The sequence below is a fragment of the Hylobates moloch genome, unplaced genomic scaffold (assembly GCF_009828535.3).
Source record: "Hylobates moloch isolate HMO894 unplaced genomic scaffold, HMol_V3 SCAFFOLD_15, whole genome shotgun sequence".
NCBI classification, from domain to species: Eukaryota; Metazoa; Chordata; class Mammalia; order Primates; family Hylobatidae; genus Hylobates; species Hylobates moloch.
In genome coordinates, this window is record NW_026652290.1 from 5,152,439 (window position 1) to 5,168,623 (window position 16,185).

The 16,185-nt window shown below is 50.0% G+C and overlaps 1 protein-coding gene across 5 annotated transcripts in view; it reads right to left on the bottom strand.

Annotated features, from left to right (window-relative positions):
- Positions 1–11,801, bottom strand: part of USP36 (ubiquitin specific peptidase 36) — a 43,810-nt gene extending 32,009 nt beyond the window's left edge. For 2 of the 5 annotated variants that reach the window (XM_032176735.2, XM_032176732.2), the window contains exons 1-5: positions 11,687–11,801; positions 9,560–9,705; positions 7,639–7,900; positions 6,810–7,031; positions 429–539 (exon numbers count right to left, since the gene is read on the bottom strand). In XM_032176735.2, the coding sequence (XP_032032626.1) occupies positions 429–539; positions 6,810–7,031; positions 7,639–7,891 (586 nt within the window). In that variant the 5' untranslated portion in view covers positions 7,892–7,900; positions 9,560–9,705; positions 11,687–11,801. Of the gene's footprint in view, positions 1–428; positions 540–6,809; positions 7,032–7,638; positions 9,537–9,559; positions 9,706–11,344; positions 11,422–11,686 lie in introns of those variants that run through there. The other 3 variants (XM_058428209.1, XM_032176734.2, XM_032176733.2) reach the window with 3 other exon arrangements.
- Positions 11,802–16,185: the final 4,384 nt, after the last annotated feature.

Sequence of the window (16,185 nt, forward strand, 5' to 3'; positions counted from 1 at the left end):
AATCACAATAACTCCTCCACCTGGCCAAAGGAAAGGCTACCTGTCCTGACCTGCCCCCACTGAGAGGCTTCCCCACTGACCCCAGCCCACATGTCTCTGAACTGCTATTCCTTGAGTCTGTGCCACCACATGCAGGGCTGTTAGCACAGAGGGATTCCCAAGACTTCATCCATGACTCACTCTTCTCTCCCTTCTACCAACTCCCCAGCACCTCCTACAGGGCGAGCACTTAGCAGGCCTTCAGTAACAGATAGAGAATGGCACAGTGGCTTGTGTCTGTAATCCCAACACTTTGGGAGGCCAAAATGGAGGGACTGCTTAAGGCCAGGAATTTAAGACCAGCCTGGGGAACACAGCGCGAACCCCGTCTCTACAAAAAATTAAAAAATAAATAAATCACGAAAATTTTAACATGGATTGATGCTTACTTTTCAGGTCTCGGATGAAGGAGACGGGCTTGATGGCGTTGCCGCTGTTGGCGAAGGCCTGGACGATGTGGTTCTGCATGACACACAGCATGCAGAAGCTTCCCTGGTGGCCTGCCGGCGTGGAAGGAGGAGCAATTTTAAGACAAGAGCTTTCAAAGAACTCATGGTGAGGCCCCCACCCCAAACGTAACACGGACAGAAACACAGGCAGGTAAGAGCAAACCAGGCTGTGAGAGAACAGCTGAGCCAGACATCCCAGACCTCTGCTGACTGGGCGACCACCAAGGAAATGTTCTTCTCTGCTGGATGGCGTTTGGGAGCTATGATCCATCCAAAGCTGAAACTCACACCATCACCCCACGTTAATGCTGACCTGTGCATGATCCTTCTCAGATTTCACTAGTATTATTTACTTAAAAAAAGACTAAGGCAGATTTTCAAAATGAAGCTTAAAAGATGTATTCTCGAATTTCTAAGCTGCATCACATGGTAAATAGGCTAAAATATTTTAGGGCTGACAGCCCCTTAGTAGTGCCTCAGGTATGGGACCGTCTGTTCCACTGCTTCTAGTAAACACCTCGCTAGGATATATCTGGGGTTGAAAACGTTTTCTGGGAAGATCCAGATAGCAAATCCTTTCCGATTTGAGGGCTATACAGCCTAGTCACAACCATGCCCCTGTATTGTAGAGGAAGCAGCCATAGACAATATACGAACAATGGGGTATGAACGTGTTCAATAAAACTTTATTTACACACACAGAGAGCAGGCCAGATGAGTCTGCCCACCCCTGCTCTACATAAAACGCCTCACTAGGCATTAGGCTAGACAGTGGTCCTTTTTTTTTTTTTCTGAGACAGAGTCTCACTGTCACCCAGGCTGGAGTGCAGTGGCACAATCTTGGCTCACTGCAACCTCCGCCTGCCGGGTTTAAGCAATTCTTCTGCCTCAGCCTCCTGAGTAGCTGGGACTACAGGCTCGTGCCACCATGCCAGGCTAATTTTTTGTATTTTAATAGAGACAAGAGTTTCACCATGCTGGCCAGGCTGGTCTCCAATTCCTGACCTTGTGATCCGCCTGCCTCGGCCTCCCGAAGTGCTGGGATTACAGGTGTGAGCCATCGTGCCCAGCCCCGACACTGGTACATTTTTACCTTTCAAATTGTGATGTAAATAAACACTGCTGTGATCGCTGAACTCCCCTCAATCTCTCTCAACCCCATTTTCCACGTTCCTTCATTCAAAGTCACCACTATCCTGAATTAGGCAATTATCGTTCTCATTCATGTATTTATTATCACACACATGTGTATCCGTGAACAATAAATGGCACTGTAGCTACGTTTCCAAACTTCCTTTCTATAAATCACATCATGCAGTTACGTATCATTCAGCAATGTGCTTTACAAAAATCCATGTTGCTAGACATAGCTCCAGTTCCTTCAAATCTTCCAGCTAGAATATTTCACTGAATGAAAAGACTACAGTTATTTATATATCCACCACTGACACACTTTAGTCTTTCCATTTTCTCTGCTATCACAGACATTTTGCAATGAACAATCCTGCACCTGTCTCCTTGAGCACATGGGTGAGTTTCTCTAAAGTACACGCTCAGAAGACAAATTTCTGGACCAAAGGGCAAGCACGCCTTCAAATCTGCTAGATACTGTTGTCTACCATACAGTGCATTACCTGTTCAAATAGATCCATCTCATAACACAAAACTCAACCCAAATTATTTCCCCGCAATATCTCCAACTCCTTAGACTTCAAAATCAATAATGAAACAGCATGCAGCCTGCTTAGCAAATAGACATTAAAATGCTATTATTTACACAAAATTCTTCTTGAAGAGATGTAAAAAACTCTCCGTGAGATTGCCTTTACATAAAGGGGAGGTTTTTTCATTTTAGACTTCTGCTTGCCTTTTCTAACTATATCCATGTTATTACTTTTATTTTTAAAATGACAATAATGACTGGGGAACTCAAAATTAGGCAAAAATAATGTCATTTAAAAGAAAACATAGGCCAGATGCAGTGGCTCACGCCTGTAATCCCAGCACTTTGGGAGGCCGACGCGGGTGGATCACAAGGTCAGGAGGTCGAGACCATCTTGGCTTACACGGTGAAACTCTGTCTCTACTACAAATAGAAAAAAAATTAGCCAGGCGTGGTGACACGTGCCTGTAGTCCCAGCTACTCGGGAGGCTGAGCCAGGAGAATCGCTTGAACCTGGGAGGCGGAGGTTGCAGTGAGCAAAGATCAGACCACTGCACTCCGGCCTGGGCGACAGAGTGAAACTCCGTCTCAAAAAAAAAAAAAAAAAAAATCGCTTGAACCTGGGAGGTGGGGGTTGCAGTGAGCCGAGATTGTGGCAACTGCACTCCAGCATAAGCAACAGAGACTCTGTCTCAAAAAATTGTGTAGAAATTAAGCCTCTAATCATTATATATAAAATGCTGCTGGTGGGGCATGGTGGCTCACACCTATAATCCGAACATTTTGGGAGGCTGATGCAGGAGGATCGCTGAGCCCAGGTGTTTGAGACCAGCCTGGGCAACACTGCCAAACCAAATCTCTACCCAAAGAATAAAAACAAAAATTAGCTGGGCATGGTGATATGAGTCTATAGGGCCAGCTACTTGGGAGGCTAAAGTGGGAGGATTGCTTGGGAGGTGGAGGTTGCAGTCAGCTATGATTACACCACTGGACTCCAGCCTGGGTGACAGAGTGACACCTCGTCTCAAAAAAAAAAAAAAAAAAAAAGAAAGCTTCTTTCAGCCTAATAAAATATCACTCTTAAATAGGGTAAATAACAATCTAAGCCAGGTTCTCCAGCAATATATGAGATTAATTTAAGTGGCACATGGACAAACATTTGTTCATGTAATTTAGGAAAATATAACTCAGAAGTCAATCCATGACTACAGGGACATAGAGAGATTTGGGAAACAAAAGGATAGGACTGAACTGCATTCCTCCTAGACTATTTTCACAGTGTTTCTCTTCTAGCTAAATATTAGCGCCAAAGACAGTCCAGCCCAAGGCAGGAGCTGCTGCTCCGTACCACACGCACAGTGGACCCTCGTCAGAACAAACACCCCTTAGGATCCTCGACTCTTCAAATGCCATGTGCTAGGAGGGGGAGACCACAGCCAAAGCCCACTTAGGGGTCACTCGGGATCCGGTGGGGTGCAGGAAAAAAAGGCCACAACATCTCTTGATACGTTCTAAGATATTAAGATGCACTACAGTGATGCTGACCCACGGGACCGGTATGGGAAGGAAGACCAGGCATTCCCCTTGAAGGGATGGCCATGGCTGCCTTACTCACACGCTTACTGCTGACATGCTGCAACCAACTGCAGCTTACCTGTGCCAGGTTATGGGGATTTACAGATGTTATCTAGTTTTAACTAAATTAATCCTCACAAAGTTGGCAAATGGCTCAAAAAGATCCCGCAGAGAAACCAAGAATGGAAGGCAGCTCTACAGTGGAAGAGCCCTTACAGGCCTGGGATAGCAGAGTCTTACTGCCAAAACCATGAGACGAAAACAACGGCCATCTAGTCAAATCTTACTGAAAGTCCACCCAGAACAACCTCAAAATTACCAAGGTCACCACTGGAAATAGGGGCTACAGTTAGCCATCTCAACAATGTACATCTTAGCCGGGCGCGGTGGCTCACGCCTGTAATCCTAGCACTTTGGGAGGCCGAGGCGGGTGGATCACGAGGTCAGGAGATCGAGACCATCCTGGCTGAAACGGTGAAACCCCGTCTCTACTAAAAATACAAAAAATTAGCCGGGCGTGGTGGCAGGCGCCTGTAGTCCCAGCTACTCGGAGAGGCTGAGGCAGGAGAATGGCGTGAACCCGGGAGGCGGAGCTTGCAGTGAGCCGAGATTGCGCCACTGCACTCCAGCCTGGGTGACAGAGCGAGACTCCGTCTCAAAAAAAAAAACAATGTACATCTGCGGGGCATGGTGGCTCATGCCTGTAATCTCAGCACTTTCGGAGGCAGAGGCAGGCAGATCACCTGAGGTCGAGAGTTCAAGAGCAGCCTGGCCAACATGGTGAAACTTTGTCTCTCTACTAAAAATACAAAATTAGCCAGGCGTGGTGGCGGGCGCCTGCGGTCCCAGCTACTTGGGAGGCTGAGGCAGGAGACTCTCTTGAACCCAGGAGGCGGAGGTTGCAGTGAGCCGAGATCGCACCACTGCACTCCAGCCTGGGCGACAGAGCGAGACTCCATCTCCAAACCCCCCCCTCCAAACAATGTGCTGCTTCATCTCAACAACTATGCCTTGATAATTAACCTTTGCTGCTATGAAGCCATCGCAATTAGCAAGATGTTTACAAACACTTCCCACTGCATGGCCATCTTGTGTTCTTTTTTTTTTGTTGTTTTTTGTTTTGAGACGGAATCTCGTTCTGTCGCCCAGGCTAAAGTGCAGTGGCGTGATCTCAGCTCAATGCAACCTCTGCCTCCCGGATTCAAGCGATTCTCCTGCCTCAGCCTCCCAAGTAGCTGGGATTACAGGTGTGAGCCACCGTGCCCGGCCAGTAGCAGTCACTTCTATAGTACTCCCTGTCTGCGGGCTGCAACTCCAGGCACCTGACTTACTCAGAATTCATCTGAGCCTCATACAACTCTGTAAGGAAGACAGTCTCACTCTTCCACAGACCAGGGACATTCTCAAAAACTCAGTTACTACGGGGCAAACCGGGAAGCAATCCCTACAGGCCAGGCTCCTGAGCTATGCTTTCAACTGCTCTGCTCCCTCCAGAATTCTACTTAGAGATTTTCTGCGATGAAAACATCCTGCAGTCCTAGGATAAACTAAGTTGCTTACAGTTTTTTAGAAACTGTGTCATTTGGTAGTATTTTCCTATAATTTTTATATCTATGTTCGTGAAGAAGTTGTGGTTATCCATTTTCTTTCTCGCATTTTCCTTATTACTGTTATCTGAGTTACAGGAACTTTATAGAATGAGCTGGGAAGGATTCTCTCCTTCTCTATTCTTTGGAAGAATGTGTAAAGGATTGGAATTGTTTCTTAAAAGTTACATAGAAATCGGCTGGGTGCAGTGGCTCACACCGGTAATCCCAGCACTTTAGGAGGCCAAGGCGGTTGGATCACCTGAGGTCAGGAGTTCAAGACCAGCCTGACCAATATGGTAAAACCCCATTTTACTAAATATACAAAAATTAGCCAGGCGTGGTGGCGTGCGTCTATAGTCCCAGCTATTTGGGAGGCTGAGACAGGAGAATTGCTTGCACCCAGGAGGCGGAGGTTGCAGTGAGCCGAGATCACACCACCGTACTCCAGCCTGGGCAACAGAGTCCATCTCAAAAAAAAAAAAAAAAAGTTACACAGAAATAACATTGTCTCTGCTTGGGGTTTTTCATGGGAAGATTTTTAACCACTGCTTTAATTTCTTTAATAGTTAAAAGACTTTTCAGTTTCTATTTCTTTCAGTTTGTGGTAAGTTATATCTTATTTCACCTCTATTTTAATCAAATAGAGCACACCACCACATCTAGCTAATTGTTTCAATTTGTTTTTTGTGTGTGTGAGATGGAGTCTTGCTCTGTCGCCCAGGCTGGAGTGCAGTGGCATGATCTTGGTCAGCTCACTGCAACCTCCACCTCCTGGGTTCAAGCAATTCTCCTGCTTCAGCCTCCCAAGTAGTTGGGATTACAGGTGCACCCCACCACGCCTAATTTTTATATTTTTAGTAGAAACCAGGTTTCGCCATGTTGGCCAGGCTGGGCTCGAACTCCTGACCTCAAGTGATCTGCCCGCCTCTGCCTCCCACAGGTGTGAGCCACCGCGCCTGGCCTTGATTTGTTTTTGTAGAGATGGGATCTTGCTGTGTTGTCCAGGCTGCATGTTTTATAATACATATAAGATATACTGATACAATAATAGATGCATAAAACAATTGGGCCAGGCATGGTATAATCCCAGCACTTTGGGAAGCTGAGATGGGAGGATCACGTGAGCCCAGGAGTTCAAGACTACAGAGAGTTGTGATGGAGCCACTGCATTCCAGCCTGGGTGCCAGAGTAAGATACTGTCTCTAAAAAAATAGTAATTGAATGTACATATTTTGGAACTATTTTGAAAACGTTTCTTTCTGTCTGGGTAATTATTTACAGAAAAGCTTGGTGAACACAGCCCCACCTGAGTGATTCACCTTCATGGCCCATTCTGCAGCAGGCATGATTCAAATTTAGGTTTCATCAGTTACTATACGTTATGAACTGCCCTCCTAAATTTGACCCAGACTGAGAGCAGCAGTGCCACAAGTGCATGGGCTTATCTAACCCAGAGGACCCACAGCCACCCCACTGCTGCAATCCCACACTCACAGCTGCGAGCATGCTCCTTGGAGAGCAGGTAGTTGGCTAGAGGTGGTGTGTAGGTCAAGCACTGGACGGTGGCATTGAGAAAGCAGGTGTTGCCAAGGTTGTGGAGTCCTGCGCCCACACGGAAGACCCGCTCCCACCTCAGAGACAGTCGCTCCGTGGGGAAAAGCACTTTCTGCGGGGCTGGGACTCCGTCACCACAGCTCTCATACGTGTGCTCACTGCCTGAGGAAGAAAGGGACAAGAGAAGAAAAGAGGAAGACGTAAGTCCACACATAGGTCGTCCACAAAAAGAAACTCCTGAAGCATACGCTTAGCATGCAGTGTCTCGGAACACAGCACCAGAGAAGAACTGGTGTTCTGGTTTACGGGACATTCCTGGAAAGCTCAGGAGTAAACCTAGCCATCCCATGGACCTCCTAGGCTGCTTGGCTATAGAATCCAATGGCCCCTCTATAGATGAAGGACACAGCTCAGAGACTGAGTGCTGGAAGGAGCCAGGCCCTGGCACTCTGCACCACACTGTGCCCACATGCAGCCCACCCCATTTCTCTTAGTTCCAAGCCTGACTTTTGACTGTATTATACTTGGGACGGGGGGAACTGCAAGTCCAAGGACCCGCCAAGTACACAGATCCGTCAAGTACACAGATTTCCTTGCTACCAACCCTGTATCGTTACTTCTGTAACTGAAATCCACTGACCCCATGTAAAAATTCATAACTCTTTGACCACATTCTGTTGTTTTTCCTACTAATTAGTCAATATTTAAGTCCATCCACTTCGTCACCCTGGAGTGAGGGCCTCTCTGCCAGCACACTGCACATCTGTACCCTGTCTCCTGGCCAGTGGGTCATCTCCACTCTTGTGGCGACCAGCTCCCTCTGTTTTGGGGTTGAGCAACACATATTTGCTCTTTAAGGACTCCAGCTGGTAGGAGAAGCTCTTGCTGGCTGGCTCGAACTCGATCTTCTGTAAAAGGACCTTCTTGGCAGAGGAGGCAAGAAGCTTCCCCAGTTCTCCATCATCAGCCAAGTCCTTGCGGCCAGGTTTCAGGGCCTCCTTCAACTTATCCACTATTGGCATGGTGCATCACTGCGGGGACAAGAAGAAACATAGAGCCATGGATAACGAAATCCCAGGACAAAAATATCTCTTAAGATCTCATCTTTGGTCATTATGGATGCTAGCCACCACAAAAGCTCCCCTGGATCAGTGATCCCTTGGATCAGCCGTACAAAGGAAGTGTGAAACAGGGAGACCCAGAACTAATCACTTGGACATATGAGTTCACATTTCCCCCACAGAAAGATAAGATGCTGCTACAAATAGAGCTGAGCAGACAACAGTGGCCCTGAGGCAGCCAGACAGCCCCTGCCACGTGCATCTCTTCAAGAGATACTCATCAAGTGGCTCTGGACATCACTCTTGGTGCCATTTCCTTCAAAAGTCCATCACGTGGTCCAAATGTCTGCTCCAAAACAGGGGGACACTAATTCTCACATACAAACTGGTTACACACACACACACCCGTGCAATAAACGAATTAGCATGCAGGTCGGATAAGCATGCATGTCTGTACAGACCTGCACTCTTCAATATGAAGGCCACAGGCCACACGTGGCTACTGAGCATGTGAAATGAGGCTAGTCCAGGTTGAGAGGTGCTATAAGTGTAAAATGCACACCAGATTTTGAAAAGAAATACACAGTAGTATAAGAAGAGAACGTAAAACATCCCAGTAATTTTTAGATCACTCACCTGTTGAAATGGTAATATTTTATATATATTGGGTTAAATAAATTATGAAAATGAATTTCACCTGCTTCTTTTTATTGTGGCTATTATAAAATTTTAAATTATATTTGTGGCTTGTATTATATCTCCATTAGACAGTGCTTGGAGTACAAATTATCTTTTTAAAAGTGAGGAATGAGAAGAAGAGCAAGTAGCAGGCCCAGAGAATAGTATCCATTAGACACCTAAACTTAAACAAATGTCTTCCCAGGACACTTATCAAAAGAGAAGAAGAAAAGTATCAAGTATCAAGTATCTTTTTCTATAAAAACTTCTGTAAAGAAAAGCCAGGCGCAGTGGCCTGGGCCTGTGGTCCCAGATGCTTGGGAGGCTGAGGTGGGAGGATAACTTGAGGGCAGGAGCTTGAGGCTGCAGTGAGCTATGATTACGCCTGTGAATATCCAGTGCAGTCCAGCCTGGGCAACATAGTGAGACCCCATCTTTAAAACAAAAAAAACTATGGCTCACGCCTGTAATCCCAGCACTTGGGAGGCCGAGGTGAGTGGATCAGGAGGTCAGGAATTTAAGACCAGCCTGGCGAAGATGTTTCTCTACTAAAAATACAAAAAAATTAGCCAGGCATGGTGGCAGGCACCTGTAATCCCAGCTACTCAGGAGGCTGAGGCAGAGAATTGCTTGAACACGGGAGGCAGAGGTTGGAGTGAGCCGAGATCGCGCCACTGCACTCCAGCCTGGGCAACAGAGCAAGACTTGGTCTCAAAAAAAACAAAAAACAAAAAACAAAAAACAAAACAAAACAAACAAAAAAAACTTCTGTAAAGAAATTTTAGAAGCTTATTAAAAAAAAAGCATTATAAGTTGTCTGATTTGAGAAAATAAAAGAGCCTTTTCTCATGAGAATTATCAAAGACTTCTCACCAACTGAACAATCACTGCTGGGTCACATGCAGACAATTCAGCGGAATCAAAAAATACACAGAAGCCTCGCACACTCACCTGGGATGTGCAGACTGCAGCATGGAACCAGGATCTTAAGGGAGGGCTGAGTTTGGCTGGGCAGGTGCTACGCGGGGCTCCTGAATGTAAGCGCTCCCGGGCTGTAGCCTGTTCAATCACCAAAGACACAGAGCGGGCGTCGGAGCCTGTGGGAGGGACAGGGAGACCATCAGTGGAGGCGACTCTTCCTGCGCCTTCTCTTCAGCTACTTCTCAGGGAGGCAGCACGCACCGGCAACCCTTTACCGTGAAAAAGCTGTCCAAGGAGCATCCACGGGTGCACTCAGGATGAGGCAGTGGACCGTGCTACCTCATCACCAGTTGTAACGCACACGATATGAACACCTTAACCTTGACCCCGGACAAGCCCAGAGAACGAAAACCTCCCCAACACCTGCCAGTCAGCTCCAGTCTAATTTCATTTCCAAAGAGTAAGAGGTAATAAATCCCCAAGTTTTGGATTTAATGAACCAGTAAAACTTCAATAACAATAACAACAAACCTGAGGGAGTAATAGGAGTTGCCAAAATTTTGCTTTGCTAAGTGTCGATTTTCTCTTTTCATTACCATTTACGATCACTGTGATTACATAAAATTAAGGTCCGTAAAAACAGTTTACAGTGAAAACATTCAAACACACAGATGGAGAACCGCACAAGGAGCACATGAGCCCCCCTTATTCAGCCTCAGTAATTATGTCTGACCCATCCTGAGTTACCTCCCATCCCCAGGTAATTCTACAGCAAATCTCAGACCTATGATTTCATCCATAAATAAAACCATACCAACTCCCGAAAAATGTGTAAGGAAATGATCTCAGAATAAAAGCCATCTATAAAGTGAAGACATCCAGTCGTATTAAAAACTCCCCACAATATTACTGCTTTCGGTCAGGACTCACATGTACCCTGGAAGGTGAGAACTTTATCATGCACCACAACCAACGCTTGAGAACCACTTAGGGAGGGGATAAACGAAACTTGGGAGATGTAACCCAATTTCACTCGAGATAAGTAACTTTAAACTTAACCCACTCCTTAATGTAGATGTAGAGATTTTGAACACAATTTTTCAAGTGTGACAGGTCAATCTCTACTTCACCAATTCCACCTAAAACATTAAGCAATAACCTAAACAACGCTCGCTCTCTCTCTGAGGTGTAGGAGCCCGAGACAAGTGTTCCTGTAACCACTAGCAATCCCTCCGAACACACACCATCAACACCCTACCCAACTCAGGAAGGATGCTCTCTCTGGTCCAGGGACAGCACAGGCCTCATCCACATTTCCACGTGCGCGAACCCCAGCCAGCACCATTCAGGCTCATTCCCGCTCCCTCTTCCTTCTAAAGTCACTTTTCCAGGATGAACTGCAATGGATGCTCGCAGGGTCAACCACGTGCTGGGGAGAGGAGCCCACGGATGCAGCGGCCTCCCGGGGCCCAGCGACGCGCTCCAGGGGCCTCCCGGGCGACTCCGCAGCGCCTGCCCCGAGCCCGGCCGCGGACACAGCGACCTGAGCACCTCTTCCCGAGCCTGGCTCCGTGGTGAGCGTTACGTAAACCGGGGCGCTCGGAGTCTCCCCTCTCGTGTGTCTGGGTTTGGCGGCCGCCATTCCAGCCCCAGGCCCAAGACCCCCACGCCACCCGCCAGAAGCAGCGGCATCGGAACCGCACCCCGCCCCGGGCTCCGTGGCCTCCGCAGCCACGAGGGAGGTGCCCGCCCCGAGGCCGCACCCGCCCCGCTGAGCTCTGCGGCCGCACGCGACGCCCTCGCCCTGATTCCGACCTCAACCTCTCCGAAGTCGACCTGAATCCTGCGCAGACAGCGGGCACCGGCGGACCCCACCACCGGCCCGGAGCCCGGGGGACGGCGGAGACCGGCGAGGACAGCCTGGCCCCGGACCCTCCTCGGGAAGATCCGGGATCTGGAGAAGCGAGCTCGCGAGCGGGCGGAGCATCCCGGGTCCTCCGCGGGGACGGCCGAAGCTCTGCGCGGACGCGCGCCTACGTCCTCCCTGAGCGTCCCGGCTGCGCCCGCCAGCCCTTCCAGCGCCCCAGGCCTCGCGGAACCCCTCGCCCCGGTCTCGTCCCCAGGCCTGCGCACCGCCCCGACTCGACCGCAGCCTACCCCGGCCTCTCCGCCGGCGCGCCACAAGCCTGCGCAGCCCTGGCGACTCCTTCGGCCCGCGGCCCAGCACTCGCACCATCCGGGCCTCCGACGCCTCACACACGTGTCACGGCGACGCTTAAAGGCGCCGCACCCAGCGGCCGCGCTGCGCTAACACCGAAAGGGTCGGGAGGCTTTAAGAGGCGGGGCTAGATTCCGCTAACACCCTGTCCCCGCCCACCGCCGCTTCCGTGACGCCTACGTCACCTCCCCATCACGGGACCCCGCCAGCCTACGTGATGACGCAAGTGCACAGAGCCAAAGGCGCTCCCGCTCTGGTGCCGCGGCCGGGTGACGTCTCCGCAGCGCTGGAGAGGTGCCGCTACTTCCGGGTCGGCGGAGCGCACCTGGCGGCGTTGCGGACGCCTCAAGTGTGACAGTGGCGCGCGCCCCCGCCCCAGAACGGGGACTCGAGGGACTTTACCCATCCCTGCAACAGCGCTCCAGCCCTGTCTCCCGGGCAGGGAGAAGGCTAGGCTCCCACCTGCCCCCTGGCCGTCCCGTGGCTGTGGAGAAGCGGAGGCGCGGGCGCTCGGCCTTAACGTCCCGGGCTCTGGGGCCATCCGTGACTCCCACACGCGGAGCACCTGCAGTTTGGGGAGGGAGGGATCTGGGAGCGATCGGCCAAAGCCTGGGGGTGCCGAGGAAATGGCTCTTCGGAATTAGGGATCTGAGAGTGTGAGATTTGACCTTTGTAGTCTGGTGGCCGCTGTGCAATCCCTAGCTCCACCCACTCCCTCCAAAAGCTCTGGGAAGGTTTTAGCTGAGTATTTGTGAGCACGTATTTCTTTCGCAGTGTTTTTAAAAATCCTCTTGATCTGAGGCAACTTCGCTGGCTTCCTCCCCATTCCCCTGGGCAGGTGGAGAGTGTTGGTTCCTGGCCTGACCTCAGAAGCTCAGAGAAGCACAGGATTGGCATAAACTACTTTATCCAAAAGGCAGAACTTTGCAAACACAGTTGTATCTGCTGTGTCTTTTTTGATATAAGTAGGAATGATGAGTAGGGTGAAGTCACAGATAAACAACCCAAAACGAATCTCCATGCCCTCCCCACGGATCTTAAAGCAGGGACTGGAGATGGGGAGAGAGGCCAGATGTACTTGGAACAAAATTCACCTTGTATTTATTACTTGGGCGCTGGTGTTTTTTGAAAAAAGCAAACAAGATAACCATATTAGTCTGATGCTGAGACTATGCCCTATCTGTAAGAATCCTTGGGCTGGGCGCGGTGGCTCACGCCTGTAATCCCAACACTGGGAGGCCAAGGTGGGCGGATCACCTGAGATCAGGAGTTCGAGACCAGCATGGCCAATGTGGCGAAACCCTGCCTCTACTAAAAATACAAAAATTAGCTGGGTGTGGTGGTGTTCACCTGTAATCCCAGCTACTCAGGAGGCTGAGGCACGAGAATCCCTTGAACCTAGGAGGCGGAGGTTGCAGTGAGCTGAGATGCCGCCACTGCACTCCAGCCTGGGCGACAGAACGAGACTCTGTCTCAAAAGAAAAGGCTGGGCACAGCGGCTCACGCCTGTAATCCCAGCACTTTGGGAGGCCGAGGCGGGCAGATCGCTTGAGGTCAGGAATTCGAGACCAGCCTGGCCAACATGGTGAAAACCCGTCTCTACTAAAAATACAAAAATTAGCTGGGTATGGTGGCGCACGCCTGTAATCCGAGCTACTAGGGAGGCTGAGACAGGAGAATCGCTTGTACCTGGGAGGCGGAGGTTGTAATGAGCCGAGATCGCGCCATTGCACTCCAGCCTGGACAACAGAGCAAGACTTGGTCTTAAAAAAAAAAAAAAAGAAATGCAACGTAGGTCTCTCCCGAAATTAGCCCAAATCTTCAGCCATCTTCTACAGACTGTGAAACCAGAAGAGGAGTTGAGTCCATCTTACCTTGATCTCCCAGGCAGGGAGCCGACCAGGTAATTTTTGGGTGACAATACAACTATTCTGTTAATGCACCTTTTTCTTGAGATAAGTTCTAATGTGATCCGTTTTGGTTACAGCTTTCTATAACAGAATATTTTATTCTTTCATCTTTAACATTTCTCTAGTGTTCTCTTTTAGGATTTAGAGATCATTCAGTCTCATCTCAAATATTTCAATTTCCATGTGGTGCTTTCATGAACATTTATCCACAGTGAGCCTGCCCTGCATTCTTTGGGTGTGGCTGACAGTTGCAGCCACCCTCAGGTCTGTGGGGGTGGGTGTGTTGCCCCTGAATTGCAATAGCAGCATTTCTCCCTAGCCTGGCAGGGGAGTGCAATCGTGGACTTGCTTTTCCACCCGCTGGGGTTGCATTTCATGGGTGTCGAGTGCCTGGGGGGACCCAGGCCATTTCACATGAGGGTTTTCAGCCCAGATGTCCCTCCTGCTCTAGGGGAACCCTTCACATCAGTCAGGTGACTTGCTAGACTGGTAGAGCCTCTGCCATCAGCCTCTGATGCAAAACCTTTCCTCAGGTGTCTGTGTGGTCCACGGAGACCTGAGTTCCCAGGTTTGGGAGGGATGCCACTTTCCTTAGGAAGAACAGCAACGTATGTCGTCCTTCCCATCCATGCAGATGGGACAGGGCTCTCAGGAAATCTGCCATTAGCATCGCCCCAGAAGACACACAGGCAGAGAGAGGCAGCTGCTGGGCACAGGCGCTTGGGGAAGACGGAAGCCATGACGCCACGTCACCTGTTGGTACCCAAAGGAAGTGGCTCTTTTGGCTGCTTGGCACCATTCTTACGACCCTTCCATTTTGTTTCTAGTCTCAGAAGGGGTGGAGAAAGTCATCCTTCCTAAATGGTGTTGACTCTCAGACATCTGACCGTGCCAGGAGAATGGCTGTGCAGTGGCAGCCCAGGCCCGGGCAGGTGGCGGCCAGGAGCTGGGACCACAGAAGGCATTAGCAAGAGCAGCAGCTGCTCCGAGATGCTTTGGCACAAGTCAGGATACATATTTTGTAGTTTTCTCTGTTTTTTATTTTTCTGAGGTGGAGTCTCACTCTGTCGCCCAGGCTGGAGTGCAGTGGTGCAATCTCAGCTCACTGCAACCTCCACCTCCCAGGTTCAAGCAATTATCGTGTCTCTGCCTCCAGAGTAGCTGGGATTACGGGTGCATGCCACCACACCCAGCTAATTTTTGTATTTTTAGTAGAGATGGGGTTTCGCCATGTTTGGTCTTGAACTCTTGGCGTCAGGTGATCTGCCCACCTCAGCCGCCCAAAGTGCTGGGATTACAGGCGTGCGCCACCGCGCCCAGCCTCCCGGCCTTTTCTCTTGTTTCGTTTTGGTAAACTATATTAGTTTAATACCTCTCCCGCATCGATGGTTGGAATTCCCAACCTCAATCATTTTGGGGGCTCTCTGCCTCCTTTGAATAGGACAGATCTCCAGGGGTTTACCCGGGCTCCAAAGAGCTACTCCAGGCAGTCGGCTGTTTGGGGAGGTGCACCCTGGTCTTCTAGTCTGTGGATTCCCTGCATCGGTCCCCTGGTACTGCTCTCAAGCTCAAGGGGCACCTCAGCCATATGTGCCCTAGGCTGGCAGAGGTCCTTCCCCTGAATGCAGCTGGGTAGGATGCCACCCTTTCCACAATAAGTTTGCTCCCAGGGATTCCCCCAACACACGCACACATACATTCTCTCTCACATCCTCACACACACACACCCCACCACACTCACACACTTTCAAAACCCACCGACTCTCACGCTCACACTCGCCAGCCCTTCCCCTTGCTCCGTCACCTCCCTCCAAGTCCCAGCCCCACACAGCCTCCTGTAGTCCCAGCCCCCTTGGTGCCAGCCATCTCTGGTGCCAGCCATCTCCCCCAAATATCCACCCTTCTGGGCTCCTTTCTGCCCAGAGGGACCTGAAGGTTCCCTAGGAAGCACTTGCTAAAGGGCTCCAGCCCCCGACTCCTGGGGAAGAAGGCTCCAGGCCTCTGCCACACAAAGCCTTCACTGTTCTCTTGGGGCTGGCACCCCTTCCTGTGGCCCTGTGGCACCAAACAAATTGATTCGTCCAGCGAATATTTCTTATTTCCTCTGTTCCACATGCTGGTGAGCGAATCAACCCTGGACTCTCCCCACAAAGGACTTAAGAACATGCAGGTCATGAACAAATGAACACCCTTGCATAATTATTATTACCAATGGTGACCAGGCCAAGAGCAGGATGAGGTGGTGGAGAATACCTTGGCCTGGGGCATCGGGGAAAACTCTTGCGCGGATGCGCTACCTCGGTTGAAAGTGGGAAGATGGGGAGAGGCCAGCTGTAAGAGGAGCAAGGGAAGGAGGTTCTGGAATGAGAGAAGAGCATGAACAAAATGCCCGAGACAGGAGCGAGCTTGGCACCTTCAAGAAAATAAAGAGGAGAATCACTGAACCTGGGAGGTGGAGGTTGCAATGAGCCGAGATCGTGCCACTGCACTCCAGCCTGCGAGACAGAGCGAGACTCCATCTCAAAAAA